Source organism: Strongylocentrotus purpuratus, unplaced genomic scaffold (genome assembly GCF_000002235.5).
Source record: "Strongylocentrotus purpuratus isolate Spur 01 unplaced genomic scaffold, Spur_5.0 spur5_scaffold_7, whole genome shotgun sequence".
NCBI lineage: Eukaryota > Metazoa > Echinodermata > Echinoidea > Camarodonta > Strongylocentrotidae > Strongylocentrotus > Strongylocentrotus purpuratus.
The window spans coordinates 4,151,595-4,178,710 of NW_022145613.1; the positions used below are offsets into that span (position 1 = coordinate 4,151,595).

The following is a 27,116-nucleotide window of genomic DNA, read 5'->3' on the forward strand; positions in this document are numbered from 1 at the left end:
TCATTCATTCGTTTTAACAATTAGTCATTCACGAATTGATGTACACAAATTTCTTTCAAAGAACAGAACCGCAAAATATTAATGAACTTTCGCATTTCATTTATTTTTTATCACTAGCGCAGTCCGTTTCACCAACAGTGGCCAATTACATGTCGGCTTATAACGGGACATAATTCAAAGGATTGTACAGCGAACTAGCCTAGCTCCCGACACACAGCACCAATGTATAGCTCTCGCATGCTAGCTAGCTACATACACATTATTCGCGATCGAGCTCCCCTGATTTCCCACAATCCCGTGCTTTCGCACTGGCGCCCCATGTGTAATATCAGCGAAGGAGAGTTGAGGCCAAGAAACACCTTTTACCGGCTAAAAAGCGAGCTTTTCCTGATTGAAGCGGTGATTGTGACAAGTTTTTAAGGTATTTCCTCCTATAACCTATCATCTGGAGGAGCAACATCATGGATCTAGTAGCATATCTTGAGAAAACCGTGTCTCCCGGTGAGTATTTTCTGTCTCACAAGACGATTTATTTGTGTGGTCATTCATTTGGTGCACTTCTTGTCAATGGCAATGCACTGCATTTCATCGTGCACAATCTACACAGTTTCACTGTCAGCACTGATCAGCAGGCAGCAGCACACTCACGTCGCTAAATACAGCACAAAATAAATTAGAACAGAGGCTAAAGTACATTCCCGACTGTTACATGACTTAGTCAATGTAAATGTTGAATGATACAATATTATATTTTCCATGTCCATCTAAAGTTAAAACAATTGTTGCTGAGAACCTAGTGAAATATTTGTTGCGTGCCTGTTGTTGGAAATTGTTGTTGAACACGGAACAGTCCGGATCTAGACTCTAACTTTGTTAGTGCAGATAATTAAAATAGAGTCTATTCTGAGCTACTTATTCGGGGGCAAACTCTGACTCAGATTTTGGCATTCTGTTATTGAATTGCATTCCTCAAAATTACAAGTTGCCACCTTCTCTTGCGGAAAGACTGGCGTATGGCGTAAATGTTGCATCAAAACCTTGCAGTTTCACTAATTTGGAAAGATTAAGCACAAATTGGAGTTTCACAAGTAAATGAGAGAAAGATCACAGACAACTGGAAGAGAAATATTTCCATAATTCATAAAGTAATTCATAGATACGACAGGCCGCAACATGTAATTTGGAACAACAAATGTGATCATTATTATTGGTAGTCCTCTGTCTACCCTCGGGTTCATCAGCATCAGAACGCCATTTCGAACGGTTAAAGCAAATTGATGCTCATGTTGAAGTGTCTCTAGAAAAATATAAGATTCTTCAGCTTGAAGCAACTCTGTTGAGATAACAATTTTTGCATGTTTGAACAAACAGAGCCTCAAAGTCTCAATGGATTTAATATTATGGGTTGTGACAAAAACCTTTTCAGCCGATACATATCGTTATCGTGAATTTTTCACAAATAATGGCTTTGAAACAGTTCAAGCTTCAAGATGATTTATTGTCATCTAAACAATACATACAAAATAATTACATTTTAACATAACATTTAACAATCATCACAATTTTAAGTCTGTTGCATGAAAAAATAAGATTATATTGAAGGAAGCAGTGCAATTAAGAATCTTGTTTTCAGCTTGTCTATCCAGGCACCTCCATGCCAGAACACGTCTCCGGGAAAGAGTACATGTTGTACTTTATGCATCATCACACATAGGCCTGAGTCATCACGGGTTTTGCCGAACCCGGTTTTGACTTGAAAATTTCGGGCGGGGACAGCGTACCCGAAATTTTCACCACTGACACTAAAATGTGTGAATGCAGGGGCGGGAGTTAAGATTAAGTTGCTCTTCTAATAATGCGACGAAAGAGACAGTTACTGCTTTCAAAACAATAAAATAATAAATTAAATTAAATTAAGATGCTTTAAAAAATAAATGGATATTGTTTCAGTTGACGGTAGGTGTTTTTATCACTCTAAAATTGAGGCTGCAAGAAATGAATCACGCTTCGTTGTACCGATCGAGTGCGTTCAGAAACGGAAGTGGAAATAGATCTATGACCCACTGAAGACAGAGCAAGAAAGTGCCACACACAAGACTAAAAAAATGTTGATCAGACTATTCCAATTAAATCGTGATACTAAAGGCATTAATTCAATTGTCAAAATATATCCACAACATAATGGTTTACCCTTGATAGTTTGATGAAGGAAATATTAAAGCTCTTGAAATAACATCGTTCGGAAGTGCCTTTCGTTCATTCTAAAAATGCGTGTATAACGGCAATCAGAAGTTACGAGTCAAGCTTGATATGCATGTTTACATCCCTACACCGTCATCCGACCTGATCGGAACAATAAGCATTTAACCGATGAAAAAACATCACGTAAGACTTTAAGGGACTCAAATTCAATAAAATTACCGTAAAATAATAATCTTCTTTGAGTAATAATATTATAGATATCCATAATATCTTACAGAAATAATGATATTTCATGAGCTACGTACTCGTAAGATATTATGAATATCTATTCTATAGTATTATTACTCAAAGCAAATTATTATGTTATGATAATTTTGTTGAATTAGAGTCCCTTAAAGTCTTACGTGATGTTTTTTAATCGGTTTAAGGCTTATTGTTCCGATCAGGTCGGATGACGGTGTAGAGATGTAAACATGCATATCAAGCTTGACTCGTAGTTCTGCTTGCCGCTAACACACATTTTTAGAATGAACGAAAGGCACTTCCGAACGATGTTATTTTAAGAGCTTTAATATTTCCTTCATCAAACTATCAAGGGTAAACCATTATGTTGTGGATATATTTTGACAATTGAATTAATGCCTTTAGTATCACGATTTAATTGCAATAGTCTGATCAACATTTTTTAAGTCTTGTGTGTGGCACTTTCTTGCTCTCTCTTCAGTGGGTCATAGATCTATTTCCACTTCCGTTTCTGAACGCACTCGATCGGTACAACGAAGCGTGATTCATTTCTTGCAGCCTCAATTTTAGAGTGATAAAAACACCTACCGTCAACTGAAACAATATCCATTTATTTTTTAAAGCATATTTATTTGATTATATTGAAATATAAGTTTGTGAATCGCATATTTTTTAGTTCTATATTTCAAAATATCAGTGTGAAATTTAATTTTGAAAAACCCGAAAACCAAAAACCGGGTTTCAGCTCGACGGTCGGGGCCCGGGCGGGGAACCGTTTCGACTCAGGCCTAATCACACATACACACACGCACCCTTATGAATACACATGACAGCTCTATGACATGTCTCATGATGTCTGTAGATCAGGGACAAAGAAACAAGATACATTTATGACTGTCATGGAGTTGGTTTTGTAAAGTGACTCCGATATTTGTAATTTGTGAAGTTGCACAGCCAAGAGGGAAATGAGAATATCTATATCAAGAGCTCTTTGCTCATACATTATAAGGAAACAGAAACAACAATAATTCAGGAGGTGTAAGTTTCCAAGGGAAGAACTTAGGGAGGATTGTTTCACTATATCTACCAGATTTTGTTACATTTTGACTTTAAACATGAAAATCTGATGTTTCCATTTGTATTCATCAATCAGGCCAAAGAAGAACAAAACAAGAATTGGTGTTCTGTTTATATTTAGTCCCAAATGTATGAATTAGTGCACCTAGTGATTACAATGAAGTAGCCTAATGCTTTGACTCTTGCTTACAATAGTACATGAGAAAGAGGCATGGCACATTTTACCTTTAAGGCATTTAAATTGAGTTTTGGCACAAGTATGACTTCTGGAAGGTGTTTAAAAATTGAGGCCTGAATTTTCATCTAACTGTCTCCTGTTTTTAAAAGCAATGTTTAAAGGTAACTATAAATGTCGGGTTGCATACCTGATCATGCACTTTCTTTCTTTGAAAAATAGCCTATATTACAAGTATAGCTCTTCTACTCAAAAGGATTGGAGGGTTTTCAGAGACTTGAGTAATCTGTTCTACATTGACATGTTGCCAAGCATTAACTGAATTCAAAATGACAAGTCCAGGTCACACACATGTATTTCAGGCATATGTCTTTCTTAAAAGGTCTTGAAAAGATCATTGTTGCTACTCTTCTCGTGTCATCCAGGAAATAGTCCAATAAAAAGATTCTGCGCGGCATTTATAAGTGCGTCACCACATTACAGTGCAACGTGCATTCAGTGACTAGTACAATGGGCATTGTATTGCGCAATGATTATTTCTGGCAATTTTCCATCAAGTGGCTTCCTGCCCTGGCTATGCTAGGCAGATCTGAGCCTGTGCATTAAAGTGTAACAATCACCTGAAAAAAAAGATGTGTATAGCTAGTATGTATAAAATCAATCAAAAAAAAGGTGTCATGGTCTAGTGCATTGGTACATGTACGTCACCGGTCTGTGGATCACATCGAGTTTGAGCCCCGCTGCGGCACTATTAAATGTCCTTTAATCTTCATTTGGCACTGTCCACCCTGGTGACCTAAAACATAGGAACGATCTTCATACAGCCAAAGCTAATTGCAAACTACATGTACATGTAACTCCATGTACTTACTACTCAGTGGGATAGTTGCTCTGCTGCATGATTAAAGAGAAGGTTGAGTTCTTGGGAGAGGTGAAAAATATTATATTAAGCGTCTTGTTATTATGCAACTGTGGAAGAACAGCAGAGAAATTTTTTCCCCTGAAAAGCATGGCTCTTAAAATGTCTTCATATTCTAAATATGACATGAAGCAGCTTAAAAATATGCGCCTCATTTTTATGCCACATGTTTGTGTAGTCCCATATACATCTTTCTGTGTACAGTGCTTGATACTTTTACCAAGACTGGGCCAATCTTATCATTTTGATGATTACAGAACCTTGCAGTACACACCAATACTTATATGCTACATGTACATGATAAACTTTGTCTGATCGATTCCACACTGTTTCTTTCACATTGCAATCGCATGGCCAGAATTTAACTTTACCTTTAAGCTTTCAAAATGATCCCCATCTTGAGCTGCATGTACGTTGTAAGAATAGTGGCCTACATGTAAGTCTTAATTAAAGTTAAGTTAAGTACTGCTTCTGAATGTTCACAATAAAAACAAAATGCATTATTGAAAAATGATAATGCAAACGAGGAGAAAAATTGTTACAGATAAATGGGTTAGCGAAAAATAAATGCATTAATAAATTGAGAACATGTAAAAGAATTTTTTCTCTATTGGCTGTGTGTCACCAACTACGATTATGTTGTGGGTAAACTTCTGTGATTATTGCCTGAAGTTATGTAATACATGTACACTGAATGTAATTTCATTTTCATATTCAGATACTGCGGAGCTAGAGCGGGCGCAGAAATTCCTAGAACAGACAGCCATCGACAATTTTGTAAGTATTGTAGCAGTTTTGTTAATAAGATCAATTATAAAAGGAATTATAACAAGAATACAGTGCATAAAAATCTAAGGAAGCTTTAAAACATGAGGCCAGTACTGTGTGGAGAAAAGCCCTTCTGCTTTTGTTGTTTTATTCCTCTGCTTTGGTTCCTTTCTCATCCATGAAGTAGGATGTATTTTTGGAGAACATGTTTTGAAAGCATTAGTGTTCCATTGCATATTCTTCAGTACATAACATTTTCTTGATCCTGTACACATGTATTTGTAACAAATATAAGTAACGTTTGGTATCAAGAGGATGCGAGATGGCTCAGTGATGGAGCATTGATGTTGTAATTGGGAGGTCCCGGACACGAAAGCCAAGTGGATTCATGAGATAAGCCATTAAATCTCATCACCATGTCCCTCGGACAGGAACCAAAGCCATTGGTCCCCTGGTTGCATACTTACAAGCAATCTTTCTTAGAAGTTGAGTAAAGTAATCCATCAAACCAAACAATCATTCAATTTGCATCCTTAATATTGCATGGTGTTTGATTCACGTTTCATTTTTTTTTCTTCACAGCCACAATTCCTCAACCAACTCTCGGAGATCCTTGTAAACCCCACCAATGGTCAAGTGGCCCGCATTGCGGCAGGTCTACAGCTGAAGAACGCTCTCACATCAAAAGATCCCAATGTTCGCCTTCAGTATCAACACAGGTGGTTAGCACTCGCATTGGATGTCAGGACCAATATCAAGAGACAGGTACAAATGCATTTATTGTTTATAATGTGCCAGTTTGATTCTTCTGTAGTTTCATTGGTTTTATTTAGGGTAAAACACCTTACTGTGATAACCGTCTACCAATCAAACTATAGTTAGTTAAATCAGCTTTTAGGAACTTCCTTCCAGCGCTCAAGAATGTCCAGTTCTGGTAACATGGACAATTTTATGACTTAACGTTTTGTTAATGTTTGGGTTGATGAGGGAAGGCTTTTCCATTTGTAATGTGTTGTATTTTTGAATAGTCTTGGCAATGCAAATTTTTACTATATAGAAAATATAATCATAAAGTTTGCCTGTTAAAGTGAGAATTTGTGTAAATACTTCAGGTTTGCATTGCTGTGTAAACATAGGGAAGCACCATTTAGGGTTACGGTTGTGCTGCTTAGAGTGCTGGCTATAGCCTCTTAAATATATTCTTTTTCTTTTTCTTGTCAGGTTTTGCTCACATTAGGTACAGAGGTCCACAGACCCAGCTCAGCAGCACAGTGTATAGCAGGGATAGCATGTACCGAGCTGCCCGCAGAGTTGTGGCCAGAGCTGTTGCCGCAGCTGGTCAGCAACGTCCTGAACCCCGCTCAAGACACAGACCTCCTCAAAGAGAGCTCCCTAGAAGCTATCGGATACATCTGTCAAGATATTGTAAGTACGATCAGGACAATTTGGCATGGAAGGAACTCTGAAATTCTGGAAGTTGTCCAGATTCTCAAAAGTTTCATGCAATGAATTTGAATCGTGACATTTAATTTTGCAATCCCAAAAGAGTTTGGCGTTGGAGATGTCCATCAGTAACACTTTTTATATGATTCTAATCTTAAAATAATTTTTTTTAAATGTTATAGATTTTTTATTTTGACTAATCCTTGTATTACAAGAAGAAGCCGTCATTCCAAGAGATCACGATTCATATGAGGCAATAAACATTTACAATCCAGTTCTTTATAAATGTCAATTGCTGTATTAATTTACGTTATGTTTATATCTTTGCTTTGTGTCTAGGAACTGAAATTTGTAGGAGCGAATTCAAATGAAATCCTGACGGCCATCGTCCAAGGCATGCGCAAAGAAGAATCAAAGTAAGTTCATCATCTTCTTTCCTCTTTTCAACATTTAAAAAATGTTGTTGCTATATCTGTAATTATCAACTTACTGAAAGAGTGAAAAGGAGTATATTTGTCATTGGTTTTATGACCAATGATACTAATACCCCCCTGAATTTGAAGCACTGAATTAAATGAAGTTTGAAAGTAATGAAAAGGAGTAAGCAAGATAAAGAGAGATTTATTTGAGTAGTGAGTGTTAGAAAGAAGAAACGTAAAAGACATTGATATGGAGGAAGATCTTATTCAAGGGAAAATAGCAAGGTGTCAGGGAGCAGTAGGGTTTCATTTGTTCGTTTGTGTGGTTGTCAACTTCTGTCAAGATCAATCATAAGGGAAGGATGCTTGAAAGCCAATCTACTCTGTTATTGTCAGGTTCTTTCAAGCATTCAGAAGTGTTGGGAGCCTTGTGGATGTTGAGACTGGAGACTAAATGTGTGATCGTCTAGGTTTTCGCTGCATTCACAAGAGTCGGATGGCTCAACTCCTATTTTGTGGAGACATTTCTTTGTGCGGCCAATGCTCGATTTGAGTCTTTTCAGGTTCACCCAAAGCCTGCAGGGAGATTACAGCCAGGGCGCTTGCTTGAAGGGCTAGTGATTCGTGATTAATATCACATGTGAATTGAAGTTAATTTGTCTTAATTGTGATACCTGACCATCTGTATTCTTTGTCTGATCTTCCTGCAGTATGCATGTCAAGTTGGCCGCTACAAACGCATTGCTGAATTCATTGGAAATTACAAAAGCCAACTTTGAAAAAAATGTAAGTATGATTTTTGTGGGATATCCATTTTTATTTTGTCTTGATTTGAAAGGTAATGAGTTTTTTTAAATTATTAATATCTCAAGAAACATTAGATTACTTTTCTTGAGATATTTTAAAATTTCTTTGCACCTGTGTCCATGGTCTGAGAGGCATTGCGTTTTGGAATCATTTATTATTGGCGACATTGTATTTGAGCAATGATAGATAATTGCCAAAGGGATGGGTAAACAAACTAGGCTTTCGCCTTTTGATCATAAGAGGGTTAAAGATCGGAGGTTCATATCGGGAAGAAAACCTGCGTACAAAATCATGTTGAAATAACCAAGAGTATTGTTAATGGGCTTTAAACAGCATGAGGCTAGAGCCAGGGATGGTTGCAAAGAGGTATCTAAGTTACAAGTGGATCTCAAGGTTGCATACTAGACCCTCAAATTGAAGATGGTGCTGGTGCATAAGGATCCCCATAAGTTTGTTGGTAAAAACTCCCATAAATGGAGGTTTGTGCAGAGCCAAGTCTAAGTATTGACCTCCATTGACCCCTACATTTTCTCTGACTTCATCTTTGCTATCACACTCTGGGGCCCTCTAAAGTTGTGTATTAGAAGCATGGAAACATAACTTTGTATGTATGCTTCTAAGAAAAGTCTTAAAATCAATGCAGTATAGCTTTTCATCAGAATGTCTTTTTTGCTATTTGTACAGACTGAGAGGCATGTCATCATGCAGGTTGTTTGCGAGGCTACGCAAGTCAAAGATACACAGGTCCGTGTTGCTGCCCTCCAGTGTCTCGTCAAGATCATGTCACTCTACTACGTTCACATGGAAGACTACATGGGCAGCGCCCTCTTTGCTGTGAGTAATCCTAAGCTCAGAAATGTGATGGTGAACTCCTCTGGGTGATCAAAAGTGCAGGCATAATATAGATATATCGACTGCTATGAGAGGCTTGGCTGTTTTATAGGCTTAAGGGAATCTCACTCATGAATTTATTGACCGTTACTGACATTGTTCGTTTCTTTACGGGAATGGCTTAAATCACGCCTCCAATTTTGACCAATCAGATGGCTAGTTTCTAAAGAGAGGTATATAATTTTGACTATTGCCTGATACCTCAAGAGTCTTATCTGTTGACTATTAAATTTAAAGGGTTATATCTATAAATAAGGCCTTCAAATGATCTCTTCTAAAATGTCCGCCCCTTTAAGTAAGTCAGGGGCAGGTGGTGGAGGTGTAAATCTAAGTATTCAGATCGCTGAAAAACAAGTGTTAAATATAATTTTGTATTACATGAGCAGCTGAATGATAGCAAGGTATTGCATTCTCCCTCTTTCTTTTGTAGATCACGATAGACGCCATGAAGAGTGATATAGATGAAGTCCGGCTGCAAGGAATCGAGTTCTGGTCAAACGTTTGTGATGAGGAGATGGACCTTGCAATAGAGGCTTCAGAGGTATTGTGCATATTCCAGTGTGATATACTATACAATTATACGCCACCTTTAGAGACTGTAGTTAGAGTCTGTTGGGTTGAGGTGACTGGAAGAACACTACACAATCACCTTTACTAGTACCTTGTATATTTCTTTTGTAAACCTGACCTGTACATTGATCTTTACTGCATTTGTTAAGTCAAAAAGATATACATGTTTTGAAGAAGAAAAAGGACCTAATCAGTTGCCCATGTTTAACAAGTGGAGTCAGGAAAAGGACATTACTTAAAGCCAACCAACAGAATCCCATTCATGCTTCAACTATTGCATCCCATACATGCTTCAACTATTGCATCAGGGTGTAAAGCAGAGCATGTAATTTGGTTTTCTGCCAAAGCAGCCAATTTTTGCAAGGCAGTCATTTGGCTGGCTGTACAACTATGGAAAATAGTTTTAAGTTTTGAGGCATGATTGATTTGAATTAATCAACTTACTGTATAAAAAAGAATCTTGGTAGGTGCTATAGAAAGATACGATACAAAATTAATATAGAATTGATAGGAATTACTAATAGATGGTCCTATTCTCTCATTTCTACTGTATGTTTCTTTCACCCAACAGGCCGAGGAGATGAACAGAGCACCTGAACACACAAGTAAATTCTATGCTAAAGGAGCTTTGGAGTACTTGGTGGATATCCTTGTCATGACCTTGACATCACAGGTAGGTTAGGAGGACCCTGAAACCTGCATTAATGGCCACCTCAGTTCAAATCATTTTTTTTTTAACCCATAAAACCCATAGAAACATGTACAAGTAAACCCCCGCAACCCCAACAAAAACTTTGCTTTACAATTTTCTCATGAACGGGCTAGCGGTAGTGTCGAGTTTTTGTGAAAATCTGATCTTTTAGGATGCTCAGTCTGTTTTTTTGTGTCAAGAGGTTGGCATCTCTGCCTCATGGTGACCATTTGGTAAGAATACTCCCCTGGCAGTGGTGAATAAACCCGATGACCAGGGTAATAATATCTGGAAAGAACCTTGAGATGGTATTCAGCGTATTAATCGCTATATAAATCCAGATTATTATAATTATTCTGTTATTGATTTTGTTTCTCCATCACAGCAAGATGAAAATGACGATGAAGATGAGTGGAATCCCTGCAAAGCCGCCGGTGTATGTCTGATGCTCCTAGCCAACTGCTGTGAGGATGATATCGTCTCCCATGCTGTACCCTTCATCCACAATCACATCCGATCAGATAACTGGCAATACAGAGATGCCGCTGTCATGGCGTTTGGTATGTCCTAGAAGCCAACTTTTCTTGTCTCACTGTGGTTGCAATAGACCATAGATTTTGCAATAGTTGCAATAGACCCAGAATATCCACTGATCTTTTACTCATGGATAGTTCCATTTTGTGCAGTTTAGAATAATCACTGCCAGAGTCATGGTTGTGCTTCATGAATACCTTTTGTTTATCCTCTTGAGAAGAATACTTCCACCTGTGTTTCATAGAATGTACCATCAGTACATAAATGAATAATGATTAAATAGCTTCCATGAGCACGTATCTAGTATTCGTCTCCCTGTGTTTAACCATTTTGGTAAAAACAACCTTTACATGCCCATTCGCAGATTTTATCTATGAACTGGCTGAGTAATTAATAAATTAATGAATAATGTTCTACGACAAATGCTCCCCCCAGAAAAATGCTCTTATGGGGCTACCCTGGGTAAACGGGACATAATACCATTATTATTATAATCATGATAATGATTATTATGATGGTGATGATTATTATGATGATGATGATTATTATGATGACGATGATGATTTTTATTATCCCCACTTTTAGGTTCCATCCTGGAGGGTCCTAATGAGACTCTTCTCAACCCCCTGGTCATGCAAGCCTTCCCCGTCCTCATCGAGCTTCTCGCTGACCCCTGTGTCATCGTCAGGGATACGGTTGCCTGGACGCTGGGTCGTATCTGTGAACTCCTCCCCCAGGCCGTCCTGGAGCAGCCATACTTTGACAGCTTGCTAGTGGCTCTCATCGAGTGCTTGGGAAACGAGCCCAGAGTCGCTGCCAATGTTTGCTGGGTAAGAAGTTGAGAGATGTAGGGTTCAAGGGCAATCCAACCTTCCAACCATTTGAATTAGTTCAACAATTCAACAACTTCACCTTATTGATAGTAATACACATAGTTATGTTTATATCTTGTACATTAATTGGAATGAAGATCCAAGTCTAAATATCATTTTAAAGCCATTACTGTTCAATCAACATTACTCTTCTTTTATGTAATGATCTTATCATTATTCTTTACATTGTATGATTTTCACAAACTGTCATTATTTAGTGTTAATACATTCAATTCAATTAATTCAATTAATGAATAAAGAATACCAGAGAAATAGAGTGGTGAAAGTTTAAAATAAATATGAACAAACATTGAGAAAAATTATGAACTTCAGAATTTGTAATGGCTACACATATGGATATCTCAAATCAGTGAATTAGTCATTTGAAATGTATTTGCTGGTGACAGTTTGGGTTGCATTTTATTGCAATATAAAGCAGGTTTTTCCATCGTCCTGTTTGACAAGTGATCTATCTTCTGTTTCAGGCGTTTTCAAGTCTAGCAGAGAATGCATATGAGTCGGCATCAGTGGAGCCCGACAAAGAGCCCGAAACATACTGTTTGTCAAAAGCATTTGAAGTCATTGTCAAGAAACTACTAGAAACAACAGACAGGTGAGGTTCATTGTGAAATAAAGGCCCCAATCTTATTATCATTGTATCAGTTTGGAGAAAAATCATAGTTGGAAGTATCTCCTGAAAAGCAATGTTCCTCATGATGAGGAATAGCTAAAAAGTTTCGACCAAATATTATGCCAGGTTTGTTTGTAGTCCTGTGATTTTAAACCAAGATTGAGTCCATTTATTATCATTTTAATCATTCTCAAACTTCAAGGCATACATTAATCCACATGTACTTCATGTACTACATGATCGGCCTTCTCACGTTGCTTCCAGAGATTTTTAAGTTTATCTTCAAAGGTATAAACATGTTCTGGTCATGCGATTGCATTGTGAAAGAAACATTGTGGAATCGATCAGAACAGGTTGATCATCTAGCATATAAGTATTGGTGTGTACTTCAAGGTAACCATATAAGTTGGGGCTCTGATCGGAGCGACACCCTCACACCTATGATCGGTATCGGATCGGAAGATCGACAACAACAAAAAATCGGCTGATTTTTTTTTTTTTTTTTTTTTTTTTTTTTAATGACGAAAATTTTCAAGGTTTTGGCTATCAAATGCTCAAAAAAAATTCATGACTGGGATTATTTTGTCATTTGGAGTTGTTGTAGACCATGTTTGTTGATATTTAGTGCCTTTTCATGACTTTGAAATTAATAATATTGGTCTAAGAGAAGAGGCAAAACATGGGGCCGCCATCTTGGATTATAATGTAGGCATGCATTATTTTCGGCCGATTTTTTTCCGATCATTTTTATTGATCGGCGATCGAAAATTATTATCCGGTCACCCCTGATCGGATCGTTATCGGCGTCCGATCCGATGATCGTTTACAGGGTTACTTCAAGGTTCTTGAATCATCAAAATGATAAGAAATTTGGCCCTTTCTTGGTAAATTTATAAGCACTGTACACAGAAAGATGTATATGGGACTAGACGAACATGTGGCATAAAAATCTGTCCCAATTTTTATGCTGTTACATGCCAAATTTGGAATATTAAGGCATTTGAAGAGCCATACTTTTCAGGGAACATGTTTTATCTGATGTTCTTCCACACTTGCATAATAACAATGATAAATCTCACAAATTTTTTTTACCTCTTCCCATAACTCAACCTTCTCTTTAACATATGAATCTACCAATGTTCTTTTTTGCAGAACCGACGCCCATCAAGCCAACTTGAGGAGCGCAGCCTATGAAGCCCTGATGGAGATGGTGAAGAACTCGGCCACTGATTGCTACAGGCATGTCTTGGATACCACTAATATCATCCTGCGGAGGATACAGCTCATCCTACAGATGGAGGTGGGTATCCTACTTACATTGCTCTTGTGTTTATGTTTCTTTAAAGCAGGACTGCATTACTTATAGCTACTTGCTCCCTCTATATAGAAAACAATGCCTTATCGGTGCCTGTTGGTTCCCCCATGATCCTCTTTTTCTTATGTTAATTTAGAGCTGAGTTGATGAGATAACCACCTGTCAGTGACCAGCAGGGTGGTCTAATCCCTCCTGGCTAAACTAGTGCAGACAGGCTTTAATCCAGACTTTGTGAAATTATTGATGTATATAAACATCGCACACGCAGCAAACCTCCAGTCCACTTGGAAATTATTTAGAATTGGCTTTGAGAGATGGGAAAGTTTCCAGTCTTGATTTGGGTCAGAAACATGTAAATTATTAATTTTCCTCTTTGTGGAGGAAGTTGTAGAGGGTGTGCACTATATGTTAGTCCTTTCTGTTAAAAACTTAGAGTCCACTCTAGGTGATTTATAACATCTGTTGGGTAGATGACCGATTGTTGTCAGCTTTCCCATTAAAACCACAATTGTATTTCTATAACTTGCTCAATACTGACCAGAGATAACTCTGAAAATCAACCTGATCCCACAGCACTACCCTTGTTTTCAATGATTCTTTATCCAGAAAATGTAAGATCTTTTGATATAGGGTACATACTTGTATACTATTTAGTTTATTAATGTAATGATTCTGCCTCTCTGTTTTCAGTCACATGTGCTGACTGCTTCAGACAGAACACAGTACAATGATCTTCAGAGTCTACTTTGTGCCACACTACAGGTGAGTAGTAAGAATGTCCTACAATCTTTTAAATATGAAACCACCTCAAGGGATTGAACCCCATGGCTGAGTGTGGCCGCTTCCTGGCTTGATCTGCGTCACGTCTGATAATAATATGTGAAGCCACGGTGGTGTAGATTGGCACAGAACATGGTTTAACCTGAACGAACTTAACAGATGTTCTACAGACATGGGGGGGGGGGGGGGCGGGGGGAGGAAGGGGTTATGATTGTCTAATATTCAGATAAGACAGATTACAATTAACAATGACATGACAACAGCTTTTAAACAAAATATAAATATAAATTTTCTGATGGACAAGGGTCACTCAAGATCATGTAATTCCACAACAATACAAGCTATTTTCATAATCTTTTTTGTTAAAATATAAATTAGATTTAAAAATTGCCTGTGAAAGGTATACTTGAGAGTAGAGCTGGAATTTCAGATATCTATTAATTTTTTTGAAACATATATCGAGTGGGAGTTTGTATCGATCTTATATGCATGTGTTGATACATTGTATAGTATTGCTTCAAACATCAAATTTAAGAAGCTTAATTGTTAGTGCCATCCCATTTCGGGTAAGAGGTGTCCTTTTTTTCCACCCAGTCCTACTTGAGAGTTGCTTGTCACATTTGTTGAGCCCTTTAAGACCCAAAACCACACATGTTCATGTACTCGTCTACTTAATGCATTGTCTCTCTTGCTCTCAACAGAGTGTGCTGAGGAAAATGAAGCCCGACGACGCAAACAAGATTTCAGACAATGTGATGAATGCTCTGCTACAGATGTTTGATAACACAAGCGGGAAGTCTGGGGGAGTACAGGAGGATGCTCTGCTCGCTGTCGGCACACTGGTTGAAGGTGAGGGATAAATAGACCCCTACGATTTGAAATATCTTCTATGTCTCTCAGTTAATGAACAATTATTCCTAGCTATCCAAAAAATCTGGATAACCTGGGTAACCAAGCAAGCAGCTAGTCTTTTATATTTTGTCTTGTGTCCAAAAGGCATACCCCTTGGATGGTTGTGTATAAGTGATTGAATTGTAACTAAGTTATAAAAAAAAAACTTCTCAGGTTGTGAGGAGCACTCCACAGTATCCCAAGCTCTCCTCGTCATTTTCCTCTTCAGTGGTTGGCCGTGACTTAATGGAATACATGGAGCTCTTCAAACTTATCCAAACCCTCTATTCCATTTCCTTCTACAGTTATCGGTATTGACTTCCTCAAGTACATGGAGCACTTTACACCATTCCTTTACCTTGGCCTGAAGAACTACCAAGAATACCAGGTCTGCGTGGCTGCCGTAGGTCTGGTGGGCGATATCTGCAGAGCCCTCAACAAAGAGGTCCTTCCTTACTGCCCTCAAATCATGACGCTTCTTCTCGAGAACATTCAGGTAGGTGGCATCTAGTCTACATTGGTTCTTAACTCTGGAGTCATGACTCTGGAATGATTTATGGCTTTGTGAATTGTATCCTGTGACGTTTCGTTTAGAGGTGTTAAAGCCAAGGGAGTGGTTCATCAGTTTCCATGTGCAGAAGGCCATAAATCGCTGACACCAGACTTGGTGAAAATACCATTAATGGGAGTACCCATCTGCACACAGCAAACCCGTAGGCCAATCAAGAATAATCCCCTAGTCTCTCGGAGAGTCTTTGGGTGAGGGAAAAGCAAAGCATTACATAAGGTCTAATGTCCATAAAACTGAAGGCTAATCCCGGTGATTGACAACACCTGTTATTGGGTAAACACCCGAGCGGCGTCGAATTCCCCATGAGAGCTGACTTCTATGTGTCTTTAAGTGGGTACTGGTAGGAAGGAATTCCTTGAATGATTTGAGTACCAATTCGGTAGCCTTGCTAGATCCGGGGTAATATTGGAACACCTTGCATGGTGGATATCTGTGCTATAACAAATATTTGTTTCCCCCCTTTCTTTGGGGCCACTGCACATTTAACAACCTGATTAGCTCTGACTTGAGTTTATTTAAAAATGGCAATAATGCTAGATTTGATGATTTGGAAATGGTAGATTCTCTTTGATTGTGGTCCCAAGTGATCGTCATATGGGTAGTACTTGTGCAATTACATTGTTCTGTAGTGTGGGAGACATGCCCATACCATGAAGGGTGCTTGTACAGATTTGCAACAGTAGGACCAGCGTCTGCAACCCTTGCTGGCCCTGTACTATATCGTAACCTGAGTCTTGTCATCTGAGATGAGTCATGATTAGCTGTGAATCGCAGTGATGTTATACCACTTGCTTAACTTTTTGTTTTTTCTAGTATGGGAAGGCTTCGCTAGTTTTATTCATGTGATCTTTCAGTAGGGTTTTTGAATTTCCTCACCTAAATCTATTTCAATTTTTGTCATAACAGAGTGGAGATTCAGTTGTAAGATTAAACATGTACAAAGTTTCTATAAACCGCATAACAGGCTCTACAAGTTTTCACTTAATTATTTTGTTTTCGTTTACAGAATGACAACGTACACAGAACAGTGAAGCCTCAGATCCTGTCAGTGTTTGGTGATATAGCCCTGGCCATCGGCTCTGATTTCCAGCATTATCTGCAAGTAGTACTCATCACCCTCCAGCAGGCATCCATGGCTGAAATAGAGAAGGTAAGCTAAGAGGGTGGGGCTGGCTTGACTCCAACAGTAGCCTAGATTACAAAACTGTTCCCCCTCCTGAATTCCAACATTTACAACAACAACAACAAAAATACAGGGAGCTGGTACATACACACCCCAAAAATATCAGTCCTGAAATCCAAGACTTTATAGCCTAGAGTCTTCTGCATCTTTTGATAATGGTTTGCCCTTCTCCCCCCCCCCCCCCCCCCCCCATAGAAGAAAAAAAGTTGCCAGTCTCTTGCAACTCCTGGATGATTGGTTAAAAAATAAGGGGAATATCATGTGATTGATTTACGAGTATTATTTATTTTATTTTATCTTTCAGACGGACTTTGACATGATTGATTACCTGAATGACCTTAGGGAAGGCTGTCTTGAAGCCTACACTGGCATCGTACAGGGTCTCAAGGGAGATGATAAGGTTGCAAGTAGTGGTAAGTCAAACCTGCTTTAGGGACCACCTGTATAGAAAGACCACCTGTCTTCAGAGACCACATTTTTTGTTTCTCTTGAAAAACGGTTTCTCGTTGAATCATGTTTTAAAGGAACCTGCCTATAAAGACCACTTTTCTTGTCTCCCTTGGGTGGTCTTTATAGACAGGTTTCACTGTACTACCCTTTGTAGAGGTGTTTTAGTAGGAAAGTTCAAACATTAGACCATTAATGGGGAGGTTGTAGATGAGCTTGAACCTCCATATGGCCCTGTTGTTAAACATTAAATTACATTTGCCATTCTCGACCTAGGTGTAATATGTTCGTAGGATTATTTTGTTTCTTTAATGCTCTGAGCAATAAAAATGGTTTGTTGAGCTCAAGTTGAAATGATAATACTCAAAGCTCTTTGAAAAATCATAGGGATGTAATGATTTATTATCATATGATATGCTTAATTAGAGGGTAGTATTATTGATATACTACATTATTAATGAAGGAGGACCAAACACTAAAATACTTGGAACATGCATTGGCATTTGTAGCATTGAATAGCCCTTTGTTTGACTGTTCATTTGTAGTAAAGGAAGAAATTTAAAAGTGGAAAGTGAATTACCTGTGCATTGCAGGTACCAACATATATCCTTTTATTTTAAGCACAAACAAAATTGTATTCAAATTATCTATGATGAGCATTGTTTGTCAATGCACATGTTTACCATAACTCTGTCACAGCAAATGCATACTAGGGAGAAGCCATTTCCATTAGAATTGTAATGGAATAAGGAAGTCTTGAAGTATTGAAAGTCAAAACTCATCAATCCCTCTCTCTTCCCCTACTTCCTTTCATTAATATCTTTCTATCTTTCTCTCTCTCTCTCTCTCTCTCTCTCTCTTTTTCTCTATCTCTCTCTACCTCTGTCTGTCTGCCTCTCTTCTGCTCTCTTTCTCTTTTCTCTCTCTTTCTCTCTCTCTCTCTTTCTCCCCCCCCCCCTCCGTCACTCTATCTCTTTCTCTCTCTTGCTCTCTCTTGCTCTCTATCTCTCCCCTCTGTCACCCTCTCACTCTATCTCTGTCTCTCTGTCTGTCTTTACAGAGGAAGTCAAGCTTGTGTTCCCCCATGTAAGTCATATGGTGAGCTTCATAGAGCACTTAACCGCTGATGACGACCATACCGATAGTAATGTAGCTGCCTGTGCTGGGCTCATTGGGTAAGTGGAACTTTAACCTTGAAGGGTAGTCTAGTGTTTTTCATGGTAAGATATAACGTTTCAAAACATATGCTGATAAATCATACCAAATGATATTGGGAGCAAGTTTACATGGGTGGTACTAACAGCTCAACAAGAGAATCTACCAAAGAAGTTTAACTGAATGTGCCATATTAGTAAAGAGTGGACCCGTTTCACAAAGCCTCTTTTCAATGACAAATGACAAAAATCAGTGACAAATCCACTAATAACCAATCAGAAGCAAGGATTTCAGTAGCTTATAACAAAAACTGATGAAATGGAGCCATGGTGATTTGGCAAATGTGGTTGGTCTAACTATATCAAGTCAACCAAAAAATTACTTTTTTTTTTACGAGGGCTCTTTTCAGATTTTCCCTTAAAAAAATAGCCCCCCTTAATTATTTTGCGGTGGCTATTTTGGAGCTCAGGGGGGCTTTTTTTTTTAAAGGTTGTATTTTTTTAAACACGGTTTTACCTAATTAAATTCCAAGCAAAGGCAAATATAGATACAATTGTAGTGTACATATGTCATGTAGAGTATTGCAGACATTCAGATACCCATGATTTATTCACTTTGTGTTAAACGTGTGGCTTTATGATTTACATATACATGTACCGGTAACTAAAACTTGTCAAAAGGAGTGTTTTGTTTAACTGTTCGTTTTTCATATCCTAAGAAAATATTATCACTGACACGCGGGCTAGGAATTAATTTTTTTATGGGGGCTACTTTTCCCCATTGCCTACAAAAAACCAAGGGGCTACTTCCTTAAAGCCATATTGCAAGCTGTAACAATAAGTTGTGTTTTTCCTTAGCCATCATACTACTAGCAACCAAATTGGTAGGTAATATGTTATTTAGTCTTTTTTTCTGTCCCAAATTTAATTGTTATCATGGACAATGCAATCCCATTTAAAAAAAATGTAGACCAACTCCCTTTAAAATTGTGTTATTTAGACCATTTATAACCATTAAATGTGAGTAAATATTTTTACTGTTGTCCCACATACCGATGTAGGGTCTATTTGTTATGCCGAAACATGCAAAATCATGGCCTTATTTTTTTTTTATAGACTCTAATTCTAAAGGCCAAGCCAAAGCTAGTTTCATTTCGTAGACAGAAATTGATGTCATCATCACTCATGACAATTGGCCTGGCATCGATCGTATATAAATAATTTTATTTAATTAAACAGTTGTAAGAAAAATTCTGAGGAGTAGGAACATCCTTTATATATTTATTTACGTTTTTTTTTATAACAAAATTCAATTTCTGTGTACGAAACTTGCTTAATACCGATTTTACAGGAAAAAATCCGGCATTGATTTTGCACGTTTCGTTATTAAAAATATATCAGTATGTGGGACAACAGTAAAAATATACTCGCATTTAATGGTTTTAACTTATAAATAACACAATTTTAGACGAAATAACACAATTTTAGACGGAATAACATTTTTTTTAATGGGATTGCATTGTCCATGATAAAAATTAGGGCCAGAAAAAAGACTAAATAAACATATTACGTACCAATTTGGTCGCTAGCAGTTCAGCTCTCGTCACTCGCAAATACTTATTTGCTTCATACTAGGAGCGTGCGGGCGCGCGCTGGAGCTGAGCTAGTACGTTTCTGTGTATTGTGAAAGTGTGCGAACTGCGTATGCATTGATCATGCTGTGCACGAAACTACATCGGAGCCGGTGGCCTGTCCGGCCGCCGGGAGCTTAGGCGCAGGCAGGCGGATACCGCTGTAGATCTAGCTACAGTAGGTACGGCCGCCGATCCGCTGCAACTCACAAAACTTTTAAAATGTTGATGGAAGTTTCTAGTTTTGGAGTTGGTAGTTGGAACGGAGATTTCACTCAGACACATCAATAAATTGGTTTATTAATTCATAGGGAATATTAATTTATGGCGGGGGCGATTTTTCAAGATATATTGATTTTTTTTCGCCCTCGTCTTGATTTTTACCGTGGCGATTTCAGAGGTTTAGGGGGCGAATCGCCCGTCGCCACCGTGTATTTTTTTCGTTGTATCAAGTGATAAACGACAGTGGGAAATTGAGCTAGAAGTTAGAACAGTATGCATAGTAAATATCCTTGTGTATATATCCATCTGTTGTTTTTTAGGGAAAGTGATTTACATCAGAATTTGTTGTTCATTTGTTGTGTGTGTTTTGCTTGCCCAATTAACCGAATGATCAATAATTCAAAATTACATTCAGGCAGTTACTCTTCAAATTCAAATTGGTGACCAGGACAGAGATTAGCTGTAACCCTTCAAGTGAAAACAATTCTCACGATTAATTAACCCACTCCATCCTTTACTTGATCAGGGATCTATGCGCCGCCTTTGGGACCGAGATGCTAGGCTTCCTAGAGCAGAAAGTCATCCAAGAGCTGCTAACGGAGGGTCGGAGGTCAAAGGTCATGAAGACCAAGACGCTAGCTACCTGGGCAACCAAAGAGATCAGGAAACTAAGAACCACACTGGATAATAAACCTCAGTGAAAACAAGGTAATAGAGCACATTTTCACAGTACACAACTTAAGATAGTTCTAATAGTTTGCGATATAGGTGAAATGTGCCTGTCAGGGCCAGGGTTTGGATTTATGTCTCCCTCTTGTAGTAGCTCATCTAGTATTTCAAGCTGAAAGATGGCATCACTTCTCTTGGGGATATATGTGTTCTGCTGCTGAAAGGCTGATGAAAAAAGAGATGAATGGTTCTCTTTCCATTGTAATGTTCAGGTCTGTTCAAATGAGAAAGAAAATATATGTCAAAGCAGTAATTCCAAGTAAAGAGCTGGTCAACTATGATGATAACTGGAAAAAAATGTCTGTCTAGAAAGGTTGTTGAATTGAACTGAATGTGGAAGGCTTATAAACATAAATCTGTGAGCTCCAATATGTTTTCTGTATAACTTGATTTTATCATCATTACTATCATTAGCTTTAATGACATGTGAAGAGCCTAGTCAAGGTTTACGGTACTTCCTAAGTAACAATTTCGTGTATGCTTTAATGCATGGTAAGTCTTTTGGCTGTTCCCACTTTCCCCATATATCATTATCATTTTTTTTCTGCCGAAAAATTACAGAGCCCGAAAGTTAGCGTAATACAAGTAATATAACCAGCATTTCTGGGGATGTATAGTGATCTTTTATTGTGTTTTTATCATGCACTCTTTCGTGGTTCTGCCTCTTTCATTAGACCCGTCTTTTCTTTCATATTTTTGTCTTTGTTTCTAGCTGTGCAGCAAGCCCCAATAAGCTGTTTCCATGGCAACCATGCACTCCATGATGGACGGGACCCCCGATAGGATTGACCAATCATGGGACTACGCCTTCATTCTTGCATCTGATTCCACGTAATTCAAGTAAAAAGAAAAAAAGTCACTAATCAAAGCAACAAAACAAAATCCAAAGCTGCTTTGGAGAAACATTCATCTTAATCAAACCACGCCCACTATGAGAGGGGTGACGTGAGAGGTGTGTGAGAGAGGGCGCTGTTTGATGTGAAGCAGTGGGAGAGAGAGCGAGCCTTAATCAAACTACGCCCACTATGAGAGGGGTGACGTGAGAGATGTGTGAGAGGGAGAGGGTGCTGTTTGATGTGAAGCAGTGGGAGAGAGAGCGAGCGACGCCCACTATGAGAGGGGTGACGTGAGAGGTGTGTGAGAAAGGGTGCTGTTTGATGTGAAGCGGTGGGAGAGAGAAAGAGCGAGAATGAGTCGAGTGCATGTAGTAGAGATTGTGTCTTTCAGCGTTTCGAGACACAGTGTGTGTATGTGTGTGTGAGATCGCATTCAGTGTAATGCAATGATGCGTCAATATCATCAAATAGAAATCACAAATAAAGAAAAGAAAGAAAGGGAAAAGAAAACCAGTACTCTTCTTGCAGATTTGTTCTCAGGATCTTTTTTTTTTTTCCTTTATTTTTTTTCCTTGGTGTATTTCAAGACAAATTTTCTGTAAATGGAACATAGACAAACCATTTCTTAATTTAAAACTTCCACCATCTTACAAGTTTATTTAATAATCTTTATGATTTAAAATTCTTTAAGGATCAAATTGAAAAGATATGTTAGTGATTTCATAAGATACTTGTTTAGATTTTCTCTTTTTTTATTGTATAGTACAAATTCCATGCCTTCCATTGTAATATGAGTGTTCATTCTTATGTTAGAAAATGAATACGACTTTGGCGTTTTCTACTCGCAATATTTCTGCCAAAAAAGAGAATTGGAGGTGTAGACAAATATGTTGGAAACTAAATTGCCCTCCAAAAGGTTTAAATGATGTATTGGTATATTTGTGATTACTTTTAAGAAGTTGTGATATTTAGCATATTCTTTGACAATATTCAATCAATGAATCGATTTCTGGATTGATTGAATGATATCCTAAGTCTACTTAGAAGGGAAAAAAAAATGCCACCGAATAACTGTTAATGTCTTTGGCTAAAGAACAATTAATCTGATAGCAGTGCATTGGCAAGGAATCCTATGTGTCGTATAAGAACTCTTTATAGTTTCATATGGTGACTTTAAAATATGTGCGTTATTTTGTTGCATTTTTCCCCGTTATATCACCGTCCTTCCTTTTTGTTGTTGTTATAAAACGATTGAATGCCATATTTTGGATATTCCTTGAATACTCATTACTATTTAAATTTTCCATTTGATGGAAAGTAATGGTATTAAGGGTTCTATTTAACAGTTTTGACATGATTGTGTAAGTCATTGCATTTTTAAAAACAATTTATCCTAGAATGTCAGATTAAACATACCTGAAATTTTGAAGAAAAATTTAATGTGATTTAGTTGAAATTGAAATATTCACTTTAAAAAAGAATGAGAATTTCAATTGTTACACTGTACCAAATATCTGAAATTATGTAGGGTAGTAACTCTCTACCTTAAAGTAATTTCCCCAAATGTATTTCCTAAAGTAAATACCTTTTCCTTCTATTTATAAGAAAACAAATTGCTATGCTGCCTAGAAATAAATTGCTTCAGTAGGAAATTAAATAGGAAACAAAATTTAGATGAATAGAGTAGATTCTGTGTTTGAAAAACTACAAATTATAGGAAGAATACAAAGAGTATGTTGGTCAAAGTTAAATTACAAATATCATAATCCAATTAAATATATATATATATATAAAACATCTTCACCTTCTTTCAAAGAAATTAGGATATATGCGATATGACATAACGTCGGTGGGGTGACAAAACTTTGTATCTCAATTTTTTGAGATTTAGATTTTTTTGCATAATTGTGTACCTAATGGCCTACGACACCACCTGATAAATCCATGAAACGCCTCCTGTCTCGTTTTTTTTCACAAATTCCACACAAAGGACGGTGTCACACCACTAAGTCTGCTGAGACAGGAAATGTTTTTACGCTCTCCTGAAAATTCATGATTTTTGAGATACAAGGTTTTGTCACCACACCGACGATAAGTTTGGCTTTCTTAAATATTGAAAATATAGTGTCTTTTCGTATATTTCTGGTTTAAAATAATAGAAATGTACTATTATTTGGAGAAGGTTTCCTAAAGATGTAGATGTGCTTATGAAAGTGAAGGGAGTTGAAAAATGAGGAATAAAAGATGTGTAAGCTTGAATGAGTGTGTATGCGGGTGAATGTGAAAGCCCTCTTGTGGAGGATAAAAAAAAAGATACTAAATGCATCTTTCTTTCCAGCTTTTAATATGGTCATGCCCAAAATGATACTCCCAAATCCGTTTCAAGCCTTATTCTTTCCCACAAGTATTGTTGGGTGGTTGTGCAGAGGTTTTTTACTTGGAAATTATTCTTCTCAATATGTTAATTTTTGTTTTTGAGATGTGTTGGGGGGGGGGGGGGGGTGGGATGGCAATTACCATTGCTTCTTTGCAGTACAAAGCTTTTAAAATCCGACGGTACTTCTCGTGATAAATATTACGTTTCAAAATGTATTCAATTAAGGGTATACTATAATACTAATAATATAAGCCATGACAGAAGGGTTATGTGAGTAACGTGCATACAGATGAAAATTTGATTAATGAAGTTCATATTTTGTTCCTCATCCATTCATTTTTTTTTTGGGGGGGGGTGCAATTTTTCCTTCATGACTATTGATGAAATGTTATTGGCTATTAGCTTGTAGCTGAATTTCTGCGTATTTCAGTGTAATGATAGAAGAGAACATTTCATGAAATGTCCAGTTGTTTAAATACAGATTTAAAGTTTTCATATACATAAGTTGCTTTTTACAACCTTTTGTAGAGTCCAGCTTTCTTTCAAGTTTATTTGTTTTATTCTTGAGTAGCGAACATCACAGGCCTTTGATTTTTTGGTTGTTTTTTCCTATAAAGTGGGTTTAGCTTTTCTTAGCTCTCACCATTTCTTCTTTAAAACCAGCCCTTACTTAAATAAATGCAAAATGTAGATAGCACAGTCATTTATAAGTGGGGCTACCCTGTAAAGATTGTACTCAGAAAGTGGGTGATTCCATTGTGCTTTACAGGGGTGAGCAGGCAGTGGAAAGCTTGATTGTTTTGAAAATATTGTAATTATATAGACTGACTTTCGAAGTACAACTATAGAAAGACTGGGCCATTCTGGAACTCCTCCCGGTATTTTGAGGCAGCAGAAGGCTTGATCAATTATGGTACTTGACGTCTCTTTCAGAATTGTCTTTATTTATTGAAATATTCAAATTGGCAATGTTTCTGTGAAATTTATAAATATTCCAAAGGAAGACATGCTTTACAGCTGGTTTGTAAGTTGATTAAAAAAGGAGAGGAGAAGAAAAAAAAAGGATACTATGCAAAATACAAAGTCCTACTTGTTGTTCCTGTTTACAAAAATACAGAAGAGTACTATTATGTCTTGTAAAAACTTGTTACTTGTATCTTTGTCTGCTCAAAAAAACTCATAAAAGTGAGGAAATAAAATGGTCCAGTCTTTTGCACGATACATCAGAAGAAAAATACAAGGAATTGATGTAATAGAGACTCACGATCATGCATTTGTTACTGCATTGATATTTTTTGGGGTGTATTATGATGTGAAAACTTATTTTATTGCGTTTCTTAGAAATGTATGGTTCAGATGCTTTTGTTACGACAAAGGAGTGTTCTGAAAAATTCCTTTTGTTGAAGAATTCCAAGCTTACAAAGAGCCTTTATTTTCAAGTATGAAGTAATTCATGAAAGGAAATCAAATATTACATTGGACATTGTGGTTGAAACATTTAGCTACTAGTCTGTTTAATTTGTGACTTTTTTGCGTTGTATAAAAACATGAGTTATACAGTCAGAAGTAAGAAAATGAATACTTAAGTATTTTCTATCTTTTTTCATTAAAATCATCTTGCTTTTATTTCAAAAATGTAAAATCTTATATATTGGGCATTTTCATGAACATTTCTTTCATACTAAAAAAATTATGTTTTGTCAAATCTGAAAACCAAATTTCGTGTTTGATGTCAGTGTTTTCCATGCAAGTTTTGAAAGCAATTGAAACCTTGCATTCAGCCTAAAAAAAGATTAATATAGAACTAAGGATTTCATTATTTTGTTATGGCTCTGCTTATTTTCCTCCTTTTCTACAAATGATTGTATCCCAATGCATAGTCACATGGCAGGTGAATCGAGCAAGTTTCCATTATATTTAAATCGATTCTGCTAATTTTGTTCCATGATTGTTGTAGGTGACCAGTTACAATTAATTTTTAATTGCCACGATTGTCAAATTCCATTGACGTATTCTTAGAAATGTTATATTTGAAATTACTTATTTTTAATTTTCTGTAATTCCACAAATTCCAAATCATATTTGCTTGTGATAATGTAGGAAACGTTCATGAAAATGCTCAACATACATGTACTAAAAGAGATAGATTAACAAAATCCAAGTGATTAAAAAAATTGAACATTCTGATTTACCATGATGGATGTGTATTTGGCAAGCAGATAGAAAACAAGTTGATTATAATAAAATGAATCAACATTCTACACACGGCTCTGTGTTTACATTGTCTTTATTCCTTGTGTATAGTATTGCATGTGAAAGTTGTGAGATTCCAATTACTTCTCTCCTTCTTAGATAAGACAAGAAAATTGATAACCCATTCTAGATGTGTTGTGGAGGTGTGGTGATATAGTGGTTCATTCACTTGACTTTCCGTCATAGATTTGAGGGTTCAAACCCCGGCCCAGTAGCAAGACATTAATCCTCATTTGCCACATTCCACTCTGGTGTTAAATTGGGTACCCAGTAGGATGTGAAAGTCATTGTACATAAAGTGTGTTAAGCATTGTGAGCATCTGTGCAATGGTGCCTTGGTGGAATGCTCCCCAGGGAGTGGATAATGTGCATACATTGTGTGTGGGCAAGCCTGAACGTGATGACCAGGATAATATAAGAGCTCACAGAAAGACCAAAAATAGGTCTAAGACATTCAACAGTCTGTTATGTCAAAGAAACAAGTT

General features: G+C 37.3%; 1 protein-coding gene across 1 annotated transcript; it reads left to right on the plus strand.

Moving 5' to 3' along the window:
* The first annotated feature begins 266 nt into the window (after positions 1–266).
* Positions 267–26,643, plus strand: LOC576144 (importin subunit beta-1). The gene is made up of 21 exons (XM_776481.5): positions 267–501; positions 5,335–5,393; positions 5,967–6,149; positions 6,606–6,809; positions 7,167–7,243; positions 7,957–8,032; positions 8,738–8,887; positions 9,375–9,485; positions 10,086–10,187; positions 10,591–10,765; positions 11,325–11,569; positions 12,097–12,224; positions 13,395–13,542; positions 14,248–14,319; positions 15,039–15,186; positions 15,534–15,724; positions 16,806–16,949; positions 17,287–17,395; positions 18,490–18,604; positions 20,963–21,144; positions 21,878–26,643. Exons 1-20 carry the CDS (start codon positions 462–464, stop codon positions 21,135–21,137), a joined length of 2,652 nt encoding a protein of 883 aa, XP_781574.3. The 5' UTR covers positions 267–461; the 3' UTR covers positions 21,138–21,144; positions 21,878–26,643.
* Positions 26,644–27,116: the final 473 nt, after the last annotated feature.